This window comes from Gordionus sp. m RMFG-2023, chromosome 5, assembly GCF_954871325.1.
Source record: "Gordionus sp. m RMFG-2023 chromosome 5, tfGorSpeb1-WG-v2, whole genome shotgun sequence".
Classification (NCBI taxonomy): Eukaryota; Metazoa; Nematomorpha; class Gordioida; order Chordodea; family Parachordodidae; genus Gordionus; species Gordionus sp. m RMFG-2023.
This window is the reverse complement of record NC_088779.1, coordinates 9,145,094-9,173,056: the sequence shown is the minus strand read 5'-3', so window position 1 is coordinate 9,173,056 and position 27,963 is coordinate 9,145,094. Positions and strand designations below refer to the sequence as shown.

The window sequence follows — 27,963 nt, the reverse complement described above, 5'->3', positions numbered from 1 at the left end:
CCTCTTCTTCAACCACAATATTATCATAAAATTATTTCACTATTTTTATATTTAGAAGGAAAAAAAATTTAGATTAATATCTTATATTATTTTATTTTCGTAACAAAAAAAATTAAATATTACATAAAACATTACATAAACAAAAAAAACCGCAAATTAAACAAAGCTAAAAAAAAAATATTTAAAAAAAATTTAATTCTAAAAAATTTTTTTCACTTCAAATTATTCAAAAATTATTTATATACTTTTAATATAATATTTTCTAATATCCTTTTATTTTTTTTTAAAAAAAACTATTCATATATTATAAACTTCTGGCGCGAACTTGAAGAAAGTCTCAGAAATTTGAATATATCATTTTACATCTTTTTAATAGTTGAAAAAGACACAGGTATATTTAGATTATTATATTATATATATGAAACATAATTTCAGTATTTAATCGATTTTAAAATAAAATCCTTTTAAATAGTTATGATATGAGAGAAAAATAATTCTAAAACATTTTTTTTTAAAAAAAGATATTCTGAAAGTTTCAAAATTTTAACATAAAATTTACGAAAGTTTTTTAGTAAAATTTATAGTTAGAATAAAATTTAATATTTTAAGATTTTTATTATATTAAAATATATTTTCTTAAAATATTATCATTTATAAATCATTAATTAATTTTTATTTCCTTTTTAAAAATTAAAATTTATTGAGTTAATCTTTAATTCAATAGTTTATAAATGTTAATTGTTAAATATATGCCAGACAAGAGTTGATGAAATAAATCAAGATATAGTAATTAACTTAATTCTTAGTAGTTCTCCATATAATTTTTATTATTCATATTAATATAAGTCAACATAAAATTTATATACGAAAAAAAAATATCAAAATTTAATAATGCGAAGGTAAAATATAGTGTAAAATGATGAGAATAAAGACGAAAAAATGAGTCTAGCAAAGATCTGTGGAGAGAATACTGCCATTGAAACTTTGATAATTCGCTTTAAGGATAGCTAGCCAGTCTTTGAAGAGACCTTCTCACAGATCGCGAGTATGCTTGCGGATGTGAGATTCTAAATTTTTGAAGAAGGATAATGCAAGCTTACCAAAGGAGGTTAAAGTAGTGGATAATATTAGGATAAAGATGGGATCTTCTGATATTTCAGAATGTATGGAAATTTTATGTTGTTCTTTTTGCTAAAGTAGGTTGGAGTTTGGTTGGATAAAGTAACGGTTTTATATAAGAATAGGCCCAAACCAGAAATTAGGCCCGTTTCCATGGAATCAGGGCGATTCCGCTAGGTTTTTTTCCATCGGATCTAAAAAGGCTTGATGTTTAGGCATAGCGGGTATTTGGGCTGATTTTAATACTCGCTGGATCAAGGTGCATTGTGTGTGCCTGAATATTTCTCTTGTGCACGATCTGCAATGTAAAGTGTCTTCCTTTGATGTCTATGGGGATTCTGCAAGCAGAACAGAAGTGAGGAAAGGCTATTGTAAAATTTAGGCGGATTCTATTTCGTGAGTTAGCTCATTATGATTAGATAGAGTTAAAAATTTTTGAGACGAATGACTTTCAAAATTTATGCCCGGATCCATTAAGTAAAGAAGTGAAGAGAGAACTGTCTGTCGGGAACATGCTAGATGATTAAGAATTCAACGCAGCAGGCTACAACTGGCCTGTCACATCCCTCTGTCTATTGGATTTGGGCGATGAGACATAGCAGGATAGCATCATCTAAAAAGTCTTTTGTGAGGTGTGGGACGGGTATCGAAAGTAGACTGCTCGAAATAAAGGCAGGATCGGTGGGAGATCTAATCTCTAAACCACCACTTTATGGGTAATGAAGCTTGAGCCCAGTCATTTAATGAATTTTATTCAAAATATCTTCAGTTAGATCTTTTATTCCGTTTTCATAAATATTGAGAGGGATAGGATCCTTAAATAGGCCTTGAACGTAGAGCATAAAATATGCATGGAATGTTAAAAAAAGTTTTTAAGGAGGGAAAATGATTTATGCGAGGGTAGCAAATCGGGGGGGGGGGGTAAGTAAGCTTAAGAAAAATAATAAGAGTAGAGTGGAGGAAGGCACTGATTGAAGTGAATCCACCTACTGGGGTTCTTAGATGTGTTATCTCCTCCTTGGAAGTAATTTTGTAATTGTTGATCGGAGGAGTTTACTTGCAGAAATTCGGATCTATGGGGTTGAAAATGAGATCTGTACGGCCTTATTGGTTTCCAATTGAGGTCCACTAATAATTCTGTCGTCCATATACCAGACTTGAAGCAAAATTCTGACTCCAAAATGAATGGGGGAAACAAAACTGGGCACATCACCATTTAATATTCGGTTGCATCAGTTTGTGATTTTAAGAAGGACGAAAGTTTGTAAACTATCACTGGAGAAGTTGTGTCCGTGAGGAATTATGGGTCTGATTCCATGGAGGTGAGAGGAGTTTCGATGAAAAGATAGGATTGCCTTCCTTACGTAATCTGAAGTAAAATGGGAAGCACAATGAGAATTAGGTTGTTGGATGACTGGTGTTGAAGTGGAAGAAGGGTGTTTTGAAATGAGTTTTATGTATATCTCATTGAGTGGTGAGCTAGTGAATCAAAAGAAGAGGCCAATTTGAGAACACCTTTAAACAGTCAATTTTTTTAAGTTTGGCTTTAAGTTTAATAAGAGAAGCTTTTTTTTGTTATAAAAAATTGTGGACCTTTAAACCCGAGATGTGGAGAAACGTTGCAAAAGGCATCTTTAATTTGTTGGGTTAAAGAGGTATTTATCAGGTAACCTAGAGGTATTATAACCAAAAAATAAGAATTTAAGCTATTCAGTCTCACTGTTAAAGTTTTATACTAGAGAGGAGATGCAATCAGAGAGAGATTTAGCGACTTGTAACCTAGCATCTTTGGGAATTCCTGATATGTTGTTAGATTTTCTGGTATCGAGGAATAGGTCTGAGAAAAATGTTTTAGAAGCGTGATTTAATGGGGGATCTATGAAAGGGCTGGTAAGCGGGCAAGTGGGGGAGAGGTAAAGTCTTTTTGTGGCTTTATTATTTCCTTATATTTCCAATTTACCAAGTGATATATTTTTGTTTTTTGACACAAAATATATTGGCGCAATTATTAGTAAAATAATGATTTTAATTCTTCCCTGTATAAATAATAATTTGAATTATGCTAATATTAAACCAATAGCAATACAATGTAGCAAAATAAACATACAATAGTTTAAAATCAATAAACCAGTCCTACTTTCAGGGTTATAGCCAAGGCCATTTAAAATATTATACTATTACTATAGGAATCAGTATAATACCAGAGTCCCCGAGAAATAAACTAAAATTTATAGGCCTCTCCCTACAATGTGAGGGTCACTGAGGGTTAATATTTACAAAAAAATATATTAAAAGTAATTTTAGAAAGTTGAAAATGATAAATTTTATATTTAATAAATAAATCTACGGTTAGAATAGAAAATTCAAACCATTACGCAGTCTATTTTCCTATGACAAATATATGTCATACATTCTATGAAAAAAAATAATGGTGGAATGGACAATGCTTATAATTTAATTTATATTTTGTTAAACGTCATCACATACTCACGTGATCTCGATTCATTATTCATTCTTTACACAAAACAATCAATTTTAATAAAATGATGATTTAAAACAAGCCAAAAAAATATATCATAGTTTGGTCTTTGGCAAAGGACAAAATTGATGGCAAATGGGGACTCGTTTTACAGATACGATATCCCTAAAAATTACAATACCGGACTTGAGAAGGGCTACATAGAAACGTACTATCCCAATACTAACAATTACGATGATTTTAATAGCCCCGCAAATAACGGTAATATATATCACTCCCCCATAATAAGTAATTATTATTACCAAAATTTATACGCACGTCAATATAGCCCTTTCAATTATTTACCTTGCAAACAGAAGCCTCATAGTAATATTGAGAATGTATATCAACACCCCACACCTTCTTACCCCTTGTTTCAATCATCCACGATCACCCTTCCCTCTCGTCATTGCAAGGATGAGAAGGACTCTATTGTTAAAGTTGTCTCCAGGACCTCGTATAACCCTCAATACACGATATCACCATTATCAGCAGATTATAAAAGCAAAAGTATCTCCCATAACATTAGTTTTTATGCGTCTAATACCTCGACATCGAAATCCTTTTCCTACCACTCCTCTCCTCGAGAAGTATTAGCAAGAACAACTGTAGCCCCCGGGGCCAAATTATACAACACTTTTACATCCACAATGCAAAATACGCTTCCTTGCAATAATAATCATAACAATGGTATCGATTACCAAAATTTTCCTTTGCCCTTTTATGAAAACAATTATCACAGGGCATTAGCCGTAGTGGGGAATCCTAATCACCCGTCTGCCCATCGGTACCATCCACCTATGTATTATTACGACTATTTTTGTGAGGAGAGAAATCAGGGTTGTTGGATCGATGGTCATGTGTTTGATGATAGACTACTAAATAATCATCTATTAACTAAAGAAAGCTCCAATAATACTACTCCATCTATAATGACTTATTGCGACGAATATAATCACCATGCCAGTATTAAAAACATCCAAATAAAGAGTAAACCCGATATTCAAAATGCAGCAACCAACGCAAACAAAACGAGCAAATCAGATCCACAAGGTTCGCTAAACCAAAATATGGCCAACGATAAACCATTTAAATATGAAGACACAAAACCTACCAATCACCCGGTTATACCCATTACTATGGACAGGGATAAAAATATGTTCAACCTCCTCAACCAACCAAAAGGGAATATTATCCAATCCGACACGGGCTTTTATGAGAATAATAGAAACATGACTAGCAATCTATTATCTATCGATGCTCCCTTTCGCCAAAACGAAAAATTGCTCTATACCGTCAATAGTAATAATAATCAATACGACTCGTCCACCTATTTTTTCAATAACCCACCCTTTTACGCCAAAAGTTGTTTCAACTTTAATAGAAATGATAGCAACAATGTAAATTTAAGCCAATCCTCAAAAAGTTTAGAGCGACTAACGTTTAAAAGCATCAACGATAACGAAGATCACAAACTCGGCAATACTTCCAGTCCCACCAATTTGTTTACTTGGTATTCCTGGATGAATCCAGCTGGTATAAAAAATTAATCAAATAGTATATTATTAATAGTGATTTTATTGAAATATATTAGGGATTTTTTTTCTGAGCTGAGGGGGGGCATGTTCTTTTAACTTTCCTCTAAATACATAATAAATTAATCAAATAGTATATTATTAATAGTGATTTTATTTATATATATTAGGGATTTTTTTTCTGAGCTGAGGGGGGGGGGCATTTTCTTTTAACTTTCCTCTAAATACGCCACTGAGAGAGATTATCATAGTTTTTTTGACATTTAATAATTCCAAATTATATTTGAAAATAAGAATGAGATTTTAAGAAACATCAGTTAGAACTTATGGTGGAATGGTTAAGGCTGCGAAAATATAGATTTTTATATTTCTGAACCTCGAGAGCATAAATCGGATTTATACATTATTATGTCAATGCCATTTGAGTATTTTGGTATATGATTTCTTTTTTATGTAATAAAGAAAAAATTTTAAGAAAGGTAGAAAGAAAAAGATAAGTATTTATAATAATATTTGATATAGTATTATAAATTATTAAACTCATTAATTATAACAAAAATTTTAAAGTATAAAAAAGTTAATATAATTAAAATTTTTTTGTGCAAAATAAGCGAAATATTATAACATTGATAGAAAAATTTTGCTATTTTATTATAAGCAGGTCCAGAAATCGGGGAGGTGAATAGGCATAAATATTAAGATCTATTTTTTAAAAATTTTTAAATGAGTTTTACACACAAAAGATTAGCATTGGATGAGAGACATTTGAGAATTCGAATTTTAAACCTTGAGTCTTCTTCTAGAATCATAATTGCGTCTAATAGGAATTCTGAAAAAGCAAGCAATTATAAAATATTTATTTGTATATATTTGGGTTAAAAAAAATATGATCGTTAACCATTTGCAGGAAAAAGATGGTATATCGGAAAAATATAATGGCCATATTATATAGTCAATGTCATGTTCCGGTCTTTGATTTGGACCCATCCGATACTCATAAAGCGGTTCGAGCCAATGACCGTTAAAACCCTGATTATTTTCTAAAAAAATTTTTTTTTGTCTATGCATGCTGGGGACGTATTTTGTTTTTAGACACATAGTAATTCATGCAATACATGATAAAATAATTATTATGAATGTCCTTTAGATGTGTTTGGATTTGATCCAGAGGGACAGTAATAGGGTGAGCCTATCAATTCTGTATTAATTAGTCAAGAGTTTATACACATGCTATCTTACATTGTCTTATAAGAGAGCCTATTACTTTTGCAAGATTCCCTGCCTTGGAAAATATGTTAACATGGTATAGATTTTGCTTGTTTAGGAGTTTAAAACTCATAAATCATAAAGGAATAAAAACTCTCAGAAAAGAATTACAAATAAGATGTCAATATGAATAAATTGTATATGCTAAACGCTGTTGCGATCAATATTTAGTCATTATTTAAAATGTTAGTAAAAAATACAGGTCCGGCTAAGACATTTAGGAGTGGGCTTATTTTAAAAATAACAGCAATTTGAAAAGAAACTGATTTAAAATCTTGCGGTGGATAAGGAGATACGTTTAGATCTTTAAATTAACCACTACCTATATTTTTTGTGATTAATGATAAATAACATAGTTTTACATTTGCTTAGGATATTGTAAAAATTCCCAATTTGTATAAATGATTATTTACTCATATTATATAACTTTACAAGAATTCATAAATCTCTATTTATTCACTAATATTTCGACTTTTATAAATTGTTGGATTGTCATACGATATTAGATAAAATAAATATAATATAAATCTACAAATCTACGACAGATATGACATATAAAGATCGTGTCGTCACTGGCCTTTACAATCTCAAAAAGGTGGGGGGGAGGGGGGTGGGTAAAAAAAATTTTGAAAACTTTATTTTGCTATTTTTGAAAATGACCTTTAGCTAGCTGCAAGCAATTTTAAAATACTTTCTTTTTTTAGGTGTTTTATAAATTTTAGAACTACAGTTGAGCCCCTACAATCCTCCCACAATGTCGCTACTGCATATGAACTAGGAAGGGAATTGAGTGGAGAGGGGAGTCTCTATCCCCCTAAGTTTAAAAATTCCTATTATTATACATCATTCAACGTAATGTTGAATTTTATAGAATAAAAGTATATTCAAGTTTAATAATTCTCAAAACAAGTTTTGAAAGAATCCTTAGGTAAGGGTAAAATTTGTTTGCTTTTATGAATATTTAAGAAAACGATTTTTTATTTGAAATGGTCTCTCAAATATTATTAATAATGGACACCTAGTGCGTAACCAATGGGGGTGGGGGGGGGGATTTTTTCATCGCAAATTTTTCTTTTTTTGGAAATATCATTTTAAGCTAAAAAATCCCCCCCCTTTTCACCCACCCCTACTCCCCCAAAAAATGATTCAATATATCATTATAAGGAATTGAAAAAAAAATTAGTATAAATATTTATAAATTTTTAAAATAATGACCATAATTCGAAATTTTCTAGCAAAAATTGGTGAAAACCCAAAAATATTTTTATAAAAATCTAAATAAGTGGATCTAGATCACCAACAAAATCTATGAGGGAAAAATTACCTAATAGTGCCCCCCCCTATAACAAAATCCTGGATACATCAGTGTTGGACACAATTGATGTTTAATTTAAACCCCTAAATGAGGAGTGTTGGCGTGGTGGTAGTGTCATGCCATTTATAAAATAAATTGTCTCTTCTACTTCGCTCAAGCACAATCCCCAAAATAATATTACTTCATTACCACTATATTTCATTTCCTAAAATTTTTAGGAGGGCTTAAGTAACCTCAACACCTGATAACTACCTTATGTTATTATAATTTAGGCGTCCACTTAAAAAATTTATAAATCTTTTTTTAATGGTTTATGCTAGTGTCTAAAAACCGAATATTTCATTATAATAGGTCAATATTAAGGCACATGTATTCTTAAAATATTTAATGACTAGGTTTGATTGTCATTCCTGAGATTTCAAATGAATTAATTAAAAGAGTGCCAATTTTAAGATAAAAATCCTCTTTCTCATTGTAAAAAAAACTTTTATTTTGAAACATGAATTAGATTATATACGACGGTTCTTCTTCGTTTTGATCGTTAACGTCACCTGCACCCCAGCAATACGGAATGATCCAATCCAATCTTTTTTTTAAGATACAGAAAACTAAAATTATGGGGGAGGGCCCCTTAAAATATTTTTAATATGTGGGAAGAGGGGGGGCAAGACTTTTGCTGAACGCTTCTTGGTTTTCATTTATGAATTTTGATAAACCTGTATACCGTTCATAATTTAAAAATACTAGAGAAATGTTCCGACATTTAACTACGAATGCCGAACATAGATATCCTTGAATAAATAAGGCAACTAACTCACGGTCCTCTAAACGAGGGGGGGGGTGGAAATTGGTAAATATTAATTGTCTCATAGAATATAAGAAGGAGACATCAAAGAATTCTATAATTGAATTGTTAAAACCTTAGCTCCATTAGGTTCTATCCCATCAGGGCCGTACCCATAAATTTTCATCTGGAGTAGGCAACTCTTTACTTAGGAGGGCCAATATTTTTTTTGAGATATAACAATTAGTTTGGCACTCATAGATATTTTTATTAAAAATTTATAGACAATTTTTTTTATAAATTTTAATATAAACAAATAAGCTAAATCTGTATTATTTTTTTTCCCATAAGTTATTGATACTGAATTTTGTTTTCGTTGATCTTTTATCTATTCTCTAGAAAGTTCTCTCTTTAGTGTAGAGAATGAGGCCTCACAAAAAGCTGCTGATACATGATGATGGCTGCTGAGTAGCATTTATACAATTCTTTAAATGAAAGATGATTTTTTTTAATATTTTGCTATTTTCATTTCATGATTGTGACATTTCCATATTTAAGTTTGATAATGATTCTAGTGTGGTCATTTTATCTGATATAAAATAATTAAGGTCCAGGGTGACAATGTATTAAAACATGATAGAAGATTATAATCATCTTGTGTATAAATCTATCTACAAAACTATCTATAAAGAAATCAATAATTTTATAATAAGTTTTTTTTTAAAGAACTTCAATTGAAATTCTTCTCACAATTAATTTGCAATTTGGTATCGACTAAAAAATCTTGAAGATTTATAGGTGTTTTGTATTCCCTTGATTTTTGAAGGATGAGATTAAATTTTGATATAAGTTTCTCGTTCTTAATTCTTATTTTATTTTTTTATATATTAATTGTGGAATCAACAGAATTTTTAGCTTCCACTATATTAGTAATTGCTGAATGTAGATACTTATTTATTGGAGCTATTGTAATAATACTTCATAAATTAAAATATCCAATAAATGTCATTTATATTAACGGCGATAGAAAACCATTCGACTGAATCATGAGTGGATTTCTAAGTTAAGAGTTCTATTAGAAAAGTAAAATAGTAATTCACCAATAGCCTCAAAATTCTTATAAATGATACGAGATGTTTCTAAATGACCAGTCCACCTCTAGTCTAAAAGTTTCTTAAGAGTATGGCTTTTTACAGGATAGGTTAAAACAATCATCTCTTTATTAAGTAATATTAAGAAACAGGACCATCTATATTCATTATACAAGCATAATAGAATGAGAAAGATTGAATGCAATTTGATGATGCTATTAGGCACTTATACCATGACGTGGAGGGAGGCGGTATGATGTAATATCATCATTGAAATTGAGGAGGAGGGGTGAGGAGGCATGGTTTTGCTAATTTGTTACACTTATATTTGCTCATTTTATTTGGTTGAGGTGTAATGTTGTCATTGACTTGGGGGGAGGTGGGATGCCTATATGCTACTAAATTTACTCATAAATAAAAAAAAATTTGCAAAAAAGATTGAAATTAAATAATATTATGTATAATTTATGTATAATTTTTATATTTTTTTTAAAAATTATATTTCATTTTTAAAGGCTTAAAAAAGCTAGTGGACCTTTACCGCTGCCCTATTTTTCCGGTCCTAAAAACTTCTTTTTTTTAAAGCTTTGCAAAATATATGAGAGGGTGAGCTTCAAATCAAATTAATTATGTTAAAAATAATAAAAAGCGCCAAATTTCTTTTAATATCTGTGCATGAAACCCAGCCTATATTTTATCAATACCTCTGTCTTTATTATTTGTTAAAAGAAATATTTCAACGGGACAGTTTTGTTAGACAGGGTTTTAGTTAGTCATTTGGTATCTCCAAACGTAGGAGGTGGAGTTAACATGTCCTACAAACTAAAGTATATTAGTATATTTAACGGTGAGCGTAATCAATTAACTAGAAAACAAATATATAGTCTTTTCGATTGAAAGTCTTAAGCTATATTTAAAACATAGCTTAATGCCGAAAATATTCCAAATATGGTTTTATTTTTTGTGTTAAAAAAAATTATTCAAAAATTAATTTGGCCAACTTCACAAATATATCATATAAAACAAACTTTTATTTATTATTTAAATTTAATTTTAAGAAAATATATAATCAATAATAATATGTATATATAATTATAACATAAATTTAATTATAATTATATAAGTGTATTTATCTTTTTAACTATTGACAAATTCAAATTAAATCTAGGGACTTTTTTGATTTACGTATTATTAAAAGAAAGCATATTTTTTGCATTAAAATTTAAGAGGCAAATGATTTAATATTCAATTTTTAATTAATATTGTGATTGATAAACTAAATTAGTTAAAAAAGAAAGAAAAAAGAAAGAAAGAAAGAAAGAAAGAAAAAAGAAAGAAAGAAAGAAAGAAAGAAAGAAAGAAAGAAAGAAAGAAAGAAAGAAAGAAAGAAAGAAAGAAAGAAAGAAAGAAAGAAAGAAAGAAAGAAAGAAAGAAAGAAAGAAAGAAAGAAAGAAAGAAGGAAAAAAAAGAAAGAAAGAGAGAAAGAAAGAAAGAATGAATGAAATGTTCAAAATATTTTTTAATATTAAAATTCTACAGCTGCTTTCTTAATTTGTTTTTGAAGATAATTAAAATTTACTTTTACAAAAAAAATCCAATTTGTTAATTTGTAATTTTGTGGATTTTGCATTAATCATAAAAGATTATTTTTGAATTATAATGATCATTATGTCTAGAGATTAAAATATCAAAGGCATTTTATAATATACTTAATTTTTTAATTTAATTATGAGAGAATTCTAAGAAGCTTTATTTTGAATAAACCTAGGTATTGTATATCATATAAAAGGAGCCAAAAGTCCCTCCAGATGGAAGGACGCTTTCCAAGTTACGCCACTAAGGAATATATCGGCCCATAGAAATCTATTCCTCACATCTATGATAGAGTGAGTCAAGGATGGATGGATTCAAAATAAGTTATAAAAGAGCCCATAATTTTTATCATTGTCAAAAAAAAGACAATTTGTAGGTCTAACATTTTTTGACAAACTTGCCATATTATTTTATATATTTTTGGTAATAACTTCTAGTAACTCTAAAGGATAAAAATTTTATATAAAATTCAGAAGAACACAATAGCTTGGGGAATATCGGGGAGGTTACTATATTTGGGTTGGTCAGGACCCGTTGCTTCTGTTGGAACCCTCTATTCCCAGACCAGCCGCAAAGGTGGGAGAAGGAATATTTGATGGTTATTGTTATAAACTTCAATTAAAAATAGTTTGCTCTTATCCTTCTTTGGTTGTCTTCAATATATAAAAATTAAATAAAGTTTTTTCTTTTGCCCTTCTTTTGTTTTGTCGTAAATACATAAAAATTAAATAAAGTTTTCTTTTGTTTTGATTTAAATACATTTAAGGTTAACATGTGGTTTTTGTATTTTCTTTTTACCTAGGGGTTTTACTTACTTTTGGAGTCTTTAATAGGGTGTTCGGTAAATGTAAGTTAGATATCTAGGTCAGGGAGATCGCCCTGCGTCCAGAGGTATGATTAGAGTTCCGGAAAGTATAGGGGTGTAGGTTTTAGCACTAATTATGTACACAACTCCTTTCTGCAAAAACGTTCTTTTTTTCACTTTGCGCCAATTTTATTTTATTTTATAATTGCGCGTTTTATTTTCCCTGTATAAGGCAAAAAATATTTAAAAATATAATTATTTTTTGTACTAAAAAATATAATTTATTTGTTTTAATTAATGCTTCTTAAATTTTCATAATTAATTATTTTCTTTTTTTAAAAATAAAAGTTAAAGTATAAGTGTTGTAGATGCTTTTAATAATCTAAAATGACGCATACCAAATCTCATCGAGACGTGCCACATACCATTCTACCCATAACTGAAGCCACGACACTTCAGTTATAAAGTCTAGGGTTTATTTACTAAAATATAAAGGCAGAAACGTCAAATAATTTACAACTCTTAAAATGCATGTTTCTTGAAATATTCTGGAAAATAACATCAATAGATGGGGGCTAGATAAATATATAGTGAGTTTCTAAGAGCAGCGTTGAGACCGCTAAGTCATTAATCCCTATATTTATTCTGAACAATTTCATTCAATTTCACGCTTACACCACTGCCTCATCTTGAAGGGTTTGGCAAAATAGGGCTACTTTATCCTAAATACCCAAATTTTTCAAATCCGCAATATTCTATCGAATCGAATATTAATAGTAAGCTTCCATGACAACTTCACACGGTATCATCAGCAGAAGATAAACCTATAAAAATTACCTGCTTTAACCCTTTTCAGTTCTGAATCCCAGATTCTTAGCTACTTCTTAAGAATGTTGAATGATTACTTACTAACAGTACATCTAAATCTAGAGTTTGAAAAGAATCTTCAAAAATATTTTGCGTTGAATTCCTTGATGATTTTTTTTAAAGAAGAAAGATTTTTGATCAAATATAACTCAAAAGTGCAAAATCTTTTGCACGTAAATATGATGTCATTTTCATGCATTAAAAAATTTAAGGATGAAATCACAATCTTTTTTTTTGAAAAAAAAATCATTTGCACAAAATATTTTTGATTCAAATTCCTATAATCACAATTTTCTATTAACTTTATTAATAGATGTCTTAAAATTTGATCACAAATTCCAGAGATTATCTCTCTGGTCTGAACAACTAAATTAGATCACAAAATCATAACCACACAAATAAGCATACACCACATCTAAGATATCTCAAAAGCAAATTATTGGTTACAAGTAAAATATGCTAAATTATGCTATATACGAAGCCTACATCATAAAGACTAAAAGCGTAACCAGGGGGAAAGAGAATCCCATCACCGAAAAATTTGTCTGTCCTCTAAAATATCATTTATTTTCCCACTACGCACCCCACACCGCCCTCTCTCTCAAAAATGTATAACAATATATAAAGAAGATTTTGAATGAAATATTTAAAAAACTTAATAACTAATAAAATTTATAGGTGCAAACCCCAATTAATAGTGCGCCCGCCCCTCTTAGCAAAATCTTGAATATGCCTATGACAGAGGTTGAAACAAACCGAATCAAATAAGTCTCCAAAATGCCTTTACTTGACCAACATAAAACTATTTAAATTTTAATACCATAAAAACCTCGCATTATTTTTACATTTCGTTTCGGTAAGATTTTCAGATGTTATACGACATTAGGGCTTCCCTGAAAATATATGGTTAGGCAATATTTATACCCTATACAATAGCTCAGCAAATTCGGTTATCTCAACAACTTATCATCAGAAAAAATTAAACTTTAACTTATGGCCTATTTTTGCATGTTTTTAAGAATATTATTATAAATTTAAAATAATAATTATGTAGTGAATAATACCAAATACATTTTATAAAATATTAATAATATATTTATTCAGAGACCTGCAGACCGACCTGCTGACCCTAACACCAGCCCGGCAAAAAATGATATGATTTTAAAAATCGGGTCAAGCCTGAATTTTTTTTTTATATAAAATAAAAAATCAAGGCCAGGCCGATTAAATTTTTTGTTACAAAATTATATCAATTAATTAGCTGGAAAATTCTATATTGGATCATTTTAATATTCATTTACTGCTTCTAGTGTTGTTAAAACGGCCCAATTTGGGTCAGTTTTTAAAAACGTCCCGATTAAGATTTTAGCCAAAATAATATTATGTAAGCTTAGAGATTTGGTAAATAGAAATCCAAATTTTTCTGCTTACCTACGGGGGAAATCTCCTAGCTTACATAATATTATTTTGGCTTAAATCTCAATCGGGCCGTTTTAAAAAATCGAAACAAATCGGTTATATTTTCTTTAGAATATTCTTGCGTTGGGCCAAAAAATGAATTTTTTTTTAAAATATCCTGAGCCGGGCTTGAAAATAATTTTTTTTTAAAAAAAAAAAACAAAACCGGAAGACTAGAAGAAGGAAATATTTTTTAAAAAAAAATCCTAGCCGGGCATAAAATTTTGACTTCTGCAAGTCTCTGATAGTTATATACTAAATCAGAGATCCCAATCTCGGTTAGTCGAAAGTCTTATCCACGAGCTGGGCCGGAAAATTTTATTAAAAAATTATAACGGCCCTGGTTGGCCAATAAATTTAAAGGGCCGAGTCTGGCCAGGATATTTGTTCACAAAAAAGTTTTTGGCTGGGCGGACAACTAGTGCGAAAGTTCTTAACTGGCCTAAAAGGTCTGGGGTAGGCCTTGTAGACCTCTATATAACATACTGTTTTTTAAAAAAACTCTTTGATTTTTTTTCATTCATTTTTGCCTATAATTAATATGAGTAATTTATTTTAAAGATTTCTTAAAAACATAAAATCGCCATTGAAGAAGTATGTATAGGATCAAAAAAATTTTACGGTATTTTTAATTACTTAACTTTAACGTGGTTAGTATTATTTATTAATATTTAGATTTTTATTTATGTGTTTACTTTACAAATGTTCCGAATTATCAAAAACATTAAGTACGATCTATGTCTGAGCAACCTTCCTAAGTTTTCAATTTCTCAGCAATTCTTTTCATGAATTTCCTGTAACCTGGGCATATTTATTCAGGATTATATAATATACATAGACAGCATACAAAGCCAAAAAAGAATAAAGCAACGTATTGAATTTTTTTGTTAAACATTTTATAAGATCAATCAAACCGAACTTGAATCGAACCGTTAAACCGGTATAAACTGTTATTATTTACAGAACCAGAACCGTCAAAAATTTTTTTACTCTAACCTAATCTGAACCTAAATAAACGTAAACCGGTTTGAACCTTATAATATTTAACTCTTTTAAAGATGATTAATAATCATTTTTGTCTGATAAATATTAACAGTATAAATATTTTTGACTATGTGCCAGCTACCCAATTTAGCATAAAATATTCCGAGTCATAAAATTATTTTTCCTACTTATACGTATAATTTGACGGGAAAGAATTCTGAAAACATTTATATTGTAACGTTTTTTTCTTTACACATACGCTTGTATGCTAAAATGTTTGAACCAGTTTTTAAAGGTTTAAACCATGCCGATATTATTATTTTTTACAAACCAAATCTGAACCGTTTTTTTTGAACTTAACCCGGATCCGAATTTGGATAGCTGCTAAATATTTAGGAGATTATATTTGTAGCCAATTTCTTGACGCTAGCCATCCTATTTTTTCATCACAGACCTGAACTGGTATGCATCAGAGATCAGACTTATAATATAAAATCTGCCCTCATAAAATTTTTAAAAACATTTTTCCTCTTTTTTTTGTAAATAATAGGATCTCTGTAACATTCGATACTACAAGTTATAATATTCTCTTAGTCTTTTAAACGTGACGTTGTGAATTTGGCCAATCTAACGTTTCCCACAATGTCCAAGCAATCAATTCCACTATCTAGGTTGATAAAATTGTAAATGTTTTGTATCAAATGACTCATTTCCTCCCTTCTCCCCACTGACTTTTGTGGTTCATCATTAATATCTTGATTAGAAGAGCCAAAACACTCAAAATTGAGAGTATCAACCTATTGAATATAATATTAAGGGTTATCTTTGGCAATCTTATATAAAGTTTGGAAGAATTTTATTTTTTATGATTCATCCAAACTTTTCTCTTCAAATATTTATAAGTAGAATCGAAAAAAAATCCTATTATTAGTTTTTTGTTAAATTTTTTTTGTTGTTGTCATTTTTACTAATTTTGTGAGAAATAATACAAATGAATTTTATAACGATGAAAGAAAATAATAAATATTTTTTTTTGTGGTTTGAGATTAAATTTTTAGTTTAAAACAAGAATAACATCAAAAGAATATATGGATAAAGAGAAGTTAGTATGAGTTATTAGACCTCTGAGAATTTTGTGGCATATTATTAATATATTCTTTTTTTAAATTCTAAAGAATATTTTATAAAATCAATTTTTTTTATATATACATACATTTTTTTAAAAAATATAATTAATTATCTTCTTTTTTTTATTAACTAGAATATTATATTTTATCACAATATAATGTTTATTAGAATTGTAATATAGGTTAATATTATAATTGGCGCCCTAATTTTTAATGCTTACACTTTAAGATACAACATAATTATTTATTTATAGCGTATTCCAGAATTTTGCTAGGTGGGTTTTCCCCTATAAATTTTATTGGAGATCTTTAGGTCCACTTATTGTAGGCCTTTGGCTATATTAGATTTTTATAATAATATCATTTTGGGTTTTCACTTTTTCTTTTATAAAAATACTTTTTTCCTAAAAATTTTCAATTATAGTCGTTATTTTAATAAGCTATTTAACCTTTACTATTTTTTCTTAATTCTTCCTTATAGTGATATATTGTAAACATTTTTTAGGGAGAATGGGGATCTTTATTAGCTTAAAATGATATTTATGAGAACAGGCAAATTTGAGATGAGAGGAGCCCCCCCCCCTTCGTACCTGATTAAACAGAGCAAAATTTTGGCCCGAGTTTGTTTAGGACCCGGGCCGGGTCTATTTTTAAAAAATAATTTTGGTTAGGGCTGGGTTGGGCCCAACATCTTTTAAAAAATTTCGATCTAGTCTGTGCCGGGCTTAAATTTTAAAATATGATTCATTATATTGTCAAATAAATTGATATATTTAAAAATTCTTTTAAAAAACAAGACGCTAATATTTTTTATTTGTAGAATATATTTTTAAAATTGTAAAATAAAATTATATTCTTCTCTATTTAAATAAATTCGGGCCGGGCAGACAAACAATTTTTATTTCGGGTTGGGCTTTTCGGGACAAATAAAATAAATTTCGTCGGGCCTGACAAATTTTTTTTAATAGTTATGTCTTGCCAAATTATAACACAGCCGACGATCTTAGATTATTTTGTGGCAAGAGTATACATAAGTTTTGGTCTGTTCACCTTTGATATATATATCATCATGGAATTTCTTCGAGTTGGTATCGAATGTCGAAGCGCCAATGTGTGACTCTCACCGTATTAAACACAATCAACGTTAAAAGTTGGCCAAAAATTTAATTTGAACATTTCGTCTATCCGTAAATGTCGAGAAAAATAAAACATAAAACAGTTAATTAGATTAGAAATGGGCAGGTAATTTTTTAAGAATATTTTTAGGGCAAATGTGGCATAACAGATATCAATATATTAAAAATAATTTTTTATTTCGCCACACCAAATCATTAAAAATTTTTAAACTTTAGGCTGGCGGATTAAGCAAAATATTTAGTTAATTGAGAGGGTGAGAAAACTTAATAAACCACGAGGGACAATGGGTGAGTAGAAGGCGTTTGGGTTTGAACTAGCCAATGGCAGACCCTCTTAATTACAAATATTTTAGAAATTTCCATACATTAAAGCCATTTAAAGCTAATATTTATAAACACATCCCGCCTTCCTACTTAATTTTCACAAAATGACACCTCCCAATAAATATGTAAAAACATTTTTTTAATATTTTATCTACGCTAAATATTAGTATAAAGAAATATTATATCATGGATCTTTTCGCAATGAATAATTATTAAATATATATTATATTATAAATATTGTTCCTTCAAAGGAAAAAATCAATAAAATAATATATCCCATATATTGCTTTTAAATATATGATTGACCTTTTTTCTTTCTTTTCTATCCTTTAGGAAAGTGAAATAATCCAGAACTTTGAACCTCGAGTCTGCTTCTATATTTTATATATTTTTTTTTTTACCCAAATTATAATTCTGAATTTATTTTCCTTTTTTTTTCTTACTACTAAAGAAAACAATAATTTAATATTAAAAAATAATAATTGAAACAGTCACTTTGATCTTTCATTTTTTTTTGTGGGGGAAAAAAAGAGTTCTATTGACTATAGAAAATTTGCCATGACAAAAAAAAATGCCATTTATAAAAATAAAAACATTTTTTTTTTCTCTCTTCAAAATAAAAATTGAATTTATTATGATATTTTATTATTAAAAAAGGATATTACTTTCTTTTTCTTTTGATATTATTAAACATTTAAGAAAATATTAAATTTTTTTTTGTCTTATATTTCGATTTCCATATAAATTATTATTTTATTTTTTAAAGAGATTATTAATATTTTTTTAAAATATTTTCGATAATTCATAATTTTCTAATATCCATACATAAAAAGTTCTTTCTCCCAAAGCAACCTTAATTATAATTTTCTTTACATGAAAAGAAATGAAAAACCACTTAAATATTTTCTTATTTTTTTAAAAAAAAACAGATTATCAATTTTTCTTTTTTGTATATTATGGTTTTCAAAGACAAAAAAAAATATGGAAGGAAATACGATAAAAAAATATAAATAAATTTTTGTCTAAATTTACTTCAAAGGGAAAGAAAAAAATTATTAAAATATTTGATTTTGCTAAAAACAAAACACCCTCCCCACTCATTTATGCAAATATTTATACTTACATAATGTTTAAAAAAAAACCTACTCTTTTAATCTATGCGATTTGTTGGATACCCAAATACCATCCTTATTAAATATAAACAATGAAGGGAGATTTTAAGAAATTGAAATTTTTTTGTACTTGTTCCTTTTTAAATAATCATCTTATCTAAAAATATGAAAACAAGAAATACAAAAAATATTATTTTATATACAAATTTCTTAACTTAAAATAATCCCTTTATTCTCTTTTTACATAGTCTTTTTATCTTGTTGGTATATTTTTCATTAAAACAAATACAAAAAAATTTTTCGGCATTTTTTAAATATATATTTTTTTTAGATCAAAAAAAATAAAATAAAGCGGCAAGTCAATCATAAAAAGATTCGGCAAACGTCAATTGACTTCAAAATATTTGGTAGAAAAAAAAAAGAAATATCTATAAAAATATAAAAGAAAAAAAAATGATTAAAAAAAGGGGGGAAATTTTTTTTTAAAAAAATATTATTTTATATAACTTTTTACTAATTTTTTTTTTGATTGATTTATGGATTTTTTTTGTTTTCCATTTTTCTTTCTTTTGTGTGTGTGATGTGAGAGTGAGAGAGAGAGAGAAAATAGAGAAAATAGAAAGATTTATTTTTTGGTATCAAAATTAAAAAAAATTCTATAATAAATTATTTTTATTTTTTTTTTGGCTATATTATAATTATATTTATTATTTTTTCTTTAAAATGGTAATAACCATTTTGGATTTTGTTTTATATTTTTTAACAAAAAAAAGAAGAAGTATATGTGAGCAGTATTAGAGATCTGCAAAGTGAGGCCAGGCCCGTACCCGGCCCGGCCCGTACGGGCTTCGGGCCTGATTCTATTTTAAATAATCGGTGTCGGGCCTGGCCTAATATTTTATAAAAAAAATTGGGCCCGGTAGGCTCGGACTTTGGAAATTTTTTTAAATATATCTAAATTTATCAATTTTATATTGAATTTTTTATGTAAAATAAAAATATTTGATTTTATTTATTGAAACTAAACGACATATAACATATTTCTTTTATTTTGAGTAATTATAAAAATTAATTTCTATATTTAAATAAATTCGGGCCAGGCTTGGTCGGTAAATTTTATTTAAAAAAATTTCGGGTTCGAGCCGGGCTTAAAAAATTAGGCCCGATGCAGATCACTAAGCAGTATAGCATAGCAACTAGCAACCAAAGGAAATTTTAGGCGAACAGTGATTTAACAACCACGGAGTCAGAAGCAAGGGGTTGGGGAGGAAATTACCCTCACCCATCGCAAATTTGCCTGTTTTCGTAAATATCGTTTTAAGCAAATAAAAATTTCCCCACTACACAAAAAAAATGTTTATAAGAAACTAAAATTTAAGTTTTTTAAAAAAAGGATTTTAATTTTTTTTAAAAAAGTGAAACCCAAAAATTATTTTTATAAAAATCTAATATAGCCAAGCTCTAAAATAAATGGAACTAACTCCAATAAAATTTATTGTGGGGAAAAATATCTACCTAAAAGTGTCACATCACCCCCACCCTTAGCAAACCCTGGATACGCCTATGGTTAAGATTTATTAAAAATGGTTTTTAATAAATATGATTATATTGACGAATAGAAATTTTAATAAATCAGTCATAAATACAATTTCCTTAAGTTGGACCATAATCCCCAAAAAATAACTGGGCTTTAGGTAGACTCGGCCGGAAAAAAATTGGCTTTATGAGGGGTTTAATGGTGTTGGTGGTAGCCAAAATTTAATATAGCTCCAAAAAAATAAATAATTCGGTGCTAAAGAAAATAAAAAATACAGATAAATTATTTCTAAAAAGTAATTTTTGACCATTATGGAGTATTATATTGTTTTTTTGTAAATTTAATTATCAAACATGTGTTTTTAAAAAAAAATATATATGTAAATATGTTAAAGTAATTTTAAAACATGATTATTAACACTTTATAAAAATTATCTTTTCGTGCTTTAAATTTGAGATGTTTATGAATAATTGAAAGAAAAAAAAGATAGTAAATTTTACAGATTAAAATCAAAGAAAAAAAAAGAAGGGAATAATTTTTTTTTAGAAAAACAGCATTTTTAAAGGGTCAAGGAATTGATAAACTGATAATTTTAGCATAAGAAATTTCCAACAACCAAAATAGAATGCATATTTTAAATTTTATTAAAGTCAAATAAGAATGCCTTGAAAATTTAATAAATAGGATAGATATTAATTTTTCAAATATTACCTTTTTTTATAATAATCAATCTATATCTTTTAAAAATATATGTGATAATTTTATGGTGTTTTAAGCAAATTTTTAAAATTTAAATAATTTATTATATAGGTTTTTTTTTGAAAAAATTTGTGAGACCCGATTAAGCCATAATGGTATTTCAATATGTAAAGAATACCTTACTCGTGAATATCGAACTCTAGATATGAAATTTTGAACTACTTTTGATTTATATTGGATTTTTCACATACATTATGAAAAAATAAATTTATGATGAAAATTGTCAGAAATATCAAAAAAAAAGGAAATCTAAATTAGAAAATGCCAACATAAATTTGAAAAATTATAAAGGTAGAAGATACAAAACTAGTGCTGTAAACATTTCTAAAAAAATCGAACACGTTCGCGTTCAAGGTTCATTGACAAAAATCGAACACGTTCACTTTCAAAAAAAAAAGGAACGCGGTCACGTTCGTTCAAAATTTTATGATAAATATTTTTTAAATTTAATTTACAATGTCTTATATTATATGTTTTAACACAATATATTAGTCATGTTGAAAAATAATATCGTTTAATTTTGATAAGATAATTAATTAATTATAATATAATATAGCGAATAAAAATATATTTTTATTTATAAAAATTTTCTTATTAATTTTTAATAATAATTGTTATTTTAAATTTCCATTTAATTGACAGGAACGTTTGGCAGTTAATATGGCCTTGAATACTGGTACATCCAGTTTGGATGTATAATTGCAGAAAGAGCATATTGATCTTTATATCATATATATATGTGTTCCAATCTTCAAAAAAATAAAAATATATGTAATTAATTTGATAGTGATAAGTTTACCTTTTGTAAATCCCATTTAATACAGCGTCTATCAATTTTAAAATAACTAACGTTATTGTTGGGGTCAAATAGCCCAAATGCATTTTTTCTTCAAATTTAATGATTTTACTTAGTTATATTATGTAAAATAAAAATATTAATATTACAATCAAATGTTGTTTAAAATTGGAACTTGAAGATTTTGAAACTGATAGGGGAGACCGGGGATAGTGTGTTCCCGGGGTAGGTATTTACTTCTCGAATAATTTAAAAATGAATAAAGTTTAAGTTTTAAAATTTAAGCCAAATATGTATTTTAATAAGATGCTTAAGTAGGTTCAAAAATGTTTCTGCTCATGAACAATTTTAAATGCAAATTTAAATTTCAACATACCCAAGGTACCTTTTTAAAATTTTACATTTTCATTAATAACTTTTTTTTTATAAACGTTGTTTGGACTTAATATTAATTCTAAATGATAAAGAAATATATATTTTATAATATATATAAATATTGACACAATTTATGGTAATTTAATATCATAAAATTACATTTAATTAATTTTGAAGACCTGGGGCAGGTTTTGGCGGAGTATCATATATAAAAATATTGACAATATTTATGATAATTTAATTTTAATTAATTATGAAGATCTGGGACCGTTTTGGCAAGGTACATATTAGCCATTTTTAAGCAGTTTGAATAAAAAAATCTTTATACTTACATTAAAAACCACTAGTTTGTCTAGGACCATTAGTGACAATATGAAGATGATTGACTTATTTTTTGTAATTATATGACATATTTAAGTGACAACAAGTTCTTCCAGGTGATATATGTTATATAGATTAACCCTATTAAATTTAACATATTTGACAATTTATTTTTATTTATTTACTTAGAATCAACAGTTTTATATAAAAAATTTTAAAAATCTAAAAATAAAGAAGCGCTATGACACGTAACGTGAAGGGATAATAGCTACCCCAGGTGTTTTTCATAAAATTTAAATTTTCATTTTTTTTAAATTTTTTTAAAAACTAAAAGATTTTATTCTTAAATATTAATTCCTACCGTAGAGATATATGTAAAGACTAAAATTATGTGTAAACATTTTAGAAAAATTGCTTTGTCTATTTTTTATAACACTTCAATTTTTTATAAACAATATAACACTGGTCTCCCCTAATACTTCTTTGGCACAATATTTGGTAAGTATATTAGTTCCTTTGATATAGGATGTTACTGTAAAATATTTATCATATTTGGGCCACGGTTATGTTAATGCATCTAATTTTGAATTTCCAGAATCAGTTAGTGATGATGAAATAATAATATGCATGCTTAAGCTAATCTATTAAATTAAAATATAAACTATAATAATGGCTTGTTAAAAAAAACTGAAATGTGAAAAAAGAAAAACAGTTGATTATTAAATATAAGACTTTTTTCTTAAAAAATTCGAATTAATATTAAACTTTTCAAAAAAATAAAAAGTGTTTTTAAAATGGAAAATGCGCTCGTCATAAAAAAGTAACGCGTTCACATTCAGAGTTCGTCAAAAATAAAAGGAACGCCGTCCATTATTTTATTTCAAAAGTATCAAACTTTGTTCACCAACGCGTTCAAAATGAACCCGTCTTATAACACTATCCAAAACAATTGAAAAATGAGAAGAAATTAAACTATGCATTCATGTAAAATAAACCGATAACAATGAATTTCTAACATAAAGTTTATCTAGAAAATTGGAAAAATCCATTTAAAATTTTACAAGCATAAAGGTTCAAAAAATTAGAAATAAGAATTATAATAAAGTCCTCATTTATATGCATTTATATTATCTTAAAATTTTAAAAATTAAATTAGATTTATCGAATAAGTTTAAAATTAGGCTCAAAAAGGATTAAAATTTTTAAAGTATTTGTTAATATTTTCTAAATCTTGCGAGACAAACCCATTTCCATATATATTTTTAGAATACCCAATTCAATATGTTTACCCGCACCATTTTCCGGTAAATTAAGAAAACAATAGGGGTTATGTTTTTTCATTATAACGCTTTTTTTTTTTAACTTTTGCAAAATTAATATTTTTTATAGAATAGTTTTATTGACTGCCTATTTTCTAGATCAGTTTTTACATGAAGAAACCTGTTTACATGTCTAATTGTTAGTCTTGCAAATTTCCTAGAATGCCTAGTCTATTTTTCTTAAAATTAGCATTTTTCTAGAATCAGCCTTTATTTAACAAACCCAAGCCATTTTCTTAGATTTCGAGCGATATCTTATTAACCCTGAATTCACAGTTAACGCGAATTCTCGAGGAATTATATAAAATTCAGCGGTATAAATTATATAATTTTTGACAGATAGTAGCCATTTTCTAGATCAGTTTTCCATGAACCATTCTAATATTTATTTCCAATATGGCGCAAACATATGAGTATAAAGGTAGTATTATTTTTTTTAAATGTTTTAAGATTTTAGGCAATTTACCTATATAATTTTGTGCCATAAATTTATAGGACGGATTTATATTGACTAATTTATTTCCATTTTTAATTGTTATATTTAAGAGAATTCAAACGAATAATTGGCTTAGTTTTTTTCAAATATAATATCTGACCTTTTACCTGCGTTAATTTTTTTTATTAAAAATGAATCTCTGCTTTAAAATGGCGAATACGAACCCCATCAATACTTGCTTCAGACCTTCACATTTAGCTAAATAAATTCTGGATATTAAATTAGCATAAATATTCTCAATATTTATTATATACCTAAATAAAATTGAGATATTTTTATAATTGATATTTAATCTTGAGTATAATTATGCGAGACATATTTAAAACCATTTGAGCATATTATTAAAATATTTAGAGTTTATTCCAAATATCAAAGCATATATTAGTCTTAAAATTATTTGATAAGGAAATACCTGACCCGAGATAACAATAACCACGGTCTCCCCCCTAGGGTATAACTTTTCGGCATTTTAACTGTATACTTGTGAATTTTCAAATCAACTTGTGTCACAAAAATTTTACCACAGATTTTATATGGTTCATGGAACAAATTTTCTAACAACAAGAAGTATCTTTGAAACATTGAAAGTCTTAAAAGACTATCGTGTTGTTCACTTTATTTAGTTGCTCTCTCTATTTATGACAATTAATTATACATTAAAAATAACAAATTAAAACATCATTTAAAAAAATTTATAATATAAATTTTAAATGATTTACACCAGATCAATTAACGACTTCAAATCTATTTGTGTAATGATGACGATTGTGATTTTTTATTAAAATTAATACACCAAATAATAAAATTAATCCCTTTAAAAAAGAAAAACTCGTAATTTTTTTAAAAAATTTTGCCTTCCATTTTTGAAATTTATTATATATAATTTGTATCGTTTGTTCCATCATTTTATGGCGAAAATATTTTATTTGTATTATGCTAATGTACTTATAATACATTGTTATAATTTTACTTTTTAGAAGTAGACAACAAAGAATATATATTTTTTTCTTATTTTTCCAATATGATACACGTAAAATGAGGAACACATAAAACTCTATGCTGTTTAGCTTTAGCATATATAATATATATAATAATATACTTTGCATTTTTTTATTCTTACAAAGTTATACCATATATTAAGTTTCATGATAACCAGATCCATATTAAATCATGTCCATAAAGTTAAATCGACTCGACCATGCTTGAATATACTGTATTAGTCGTTCATTTTGAAAGTAAGGTTGTCCAATGTAACTATTATAATAGAAACTTATATTTAAGAATAAATGCTAAGAAATTACCCTCCCCCTCTCCAAACTAGATTATTATTGAAATTCTAGGTAACACTTTACATTGTTGGAATCACAAAACATTTACATGATTCAGGTCAATTTTAAATGTTAATTTTGAATTGTAAGAAGGGAAGGAGGTAAAGAAGAAAGCATCTTCTGGCCATAAGTGACCTTAACCTTAATTTTAAAAAAAATATTTCCATAAGGAACCAACGGTCAATCCAGGAGACGCGGCCGCCAAACCTATTCCAGGTTTCAGACACTCGAATTAGAGAAAGAATTTCGTTACAATCACTATTTAACGCGTCGCCGGAGACTCGAGATATCCCATACCCTGTGCTTAACGGAGAGGCAAATAAAAATTTGGTTCCAAAACAGGCGCATGAAACTAAAAAAGGAAACCCAGGCCGTCAAGTTGATCAACAAATCCATCGGGAAAGATGGTCTAGATTCGTCGAATGAGAATGATGTCGGTGGTTTGATAAGCAATGATAATTATTCAGACAGTGAAAGAGTGGAAGACATAGACCCTTACGAAAGCCACGTTGAGGAAGAATATGAAATATATTGATTAGAATTTTGGGATAAAGAGGGGTGTGCAATATACATGGATTCTCTAATCAAGTTATAGAATATAATATGTCGCGTTCCAGTATTATAAGGTTTTTATCTTATTAGATACTAATATATCTCCATTATTTATTTTTTAAAAAACATGAAGCATTATCAAATCGCCCAAAAATATATAACACGGTGACTAATTAATTTTTGTCATTAAATTTTTAATTAATTTGGTTCCCTTGAATGAGATTCTTAATGATCACTGTTGCAATTCCAAAAATTGAAACCATAAATATTTCCAAGTATTTTCTTATTATTTTTTTATACATATTTTAAGCGGCAATAAATTATAAATAATAAAAAAGTAAGAACCTATATGTGATAATTGTATAATTATATTTATTTTCTAAAGAATTATAATACTTTATATAAAACATTTTCCCTTTATTCTCCCGGTTATCTAAACTTCTGTAAAATAATGTATATTATATTTTCTAAACTTTTTTAAAAAAAATAGTAATATATATACGCATTTTGCTAAGTTATTTGATAAAGCTACTAGAAGTTCCTTTCGATATTTATACTAAATATTCTAATAACATTTAGTAATTTATTTCCCTAAATTAATTATTATACATTATAATATGCATATTATAGGTCATTTTAACTATTTTTGATTGTATTACTATTGTGAGTAAGGCTTCTAGATATTATAACATCAAAAAATACCTTATAGTATAACCCCATATTATAACAATGCATCAGTCGTTAAGTATTTTATTTATTAAAAATAACATCATTTTGTATTCTAAGAATATATTTTTTTATTAAACCTTCTCAGAGCATTATGGAAAAGGGAGAGGGGGATCAGATGATTATCATTAACCATAAAAAAATGTAGGCACATATGTTGAAATCAAAATCCACATCACGTGTCTAGTTCACTTGCTATAATACATCAATCGTAATGCTAAATTCGCCTGTACTTTTCCTATTTAATATATTACTCTTTTTTTTGTATACGTATAAAAATTTGATATTTTTATTAAATATTAAAATTGTTAACTACTTCCTTTAGGTACATTATTTATTACTAATTGTTTTTCAATATCAATTCCGTGCTAAAAAAAATAGGCTGTTGATATTTATGAAGATGTTACACATTCCTCAACCGTGTAAAGGCGGATAATAAATACTTCTCTGCGAATTTTTTAAAACAAAAAAAAATAACCTGTTATAATATATTTTATCTGCCAAAAATCAGATTATTGTAAATTTGACATATTATATTATAATATAATAATTTATTTTATCATTAAATATTTTTTATATCTATGATTATTTCTTTTATAATTTTTTCTAAAAAATTGGCCATTCATTTGTAAGGTCACCTTTTGCGAGGAGTAAGTGACGATTGTGATTTCCGCCTCCCATCGCTTTCTTAAAGATAACTAACGATATATATATATACAT

The 27,963-nt window shown here is 27.5% G+C and overlaps 1 protein-coding gene across 1 annotated transcript; it reads left to right on the top strand.

The window, feature by feature from the left end:
- The first annotated feature begins 331 nt into the window (after positions 1 to 331).
- On the top strand, positions 332 to 27,963 carry LOC135930458 (putative uncharacterized protein DDB_G0282133). The gene is made up of 3 exons (XM_065467255.1): positions 332 to 391; positions 3,700 to 5,173; positions 26,136 to 27,963. The coding sequence occupies exons 2-3, from the start codon at positions 3,727 to 3,729 to the stop codon at positions 26,498 to 26,500; spliced, it is 1,812 nt and encodes a 603-aa protein (XP_065323327.1). The 5' UTR covers positions 332 to 391; positions 3,700 to 3,726; the 3' UTR covers positions 26,501 to 27,963.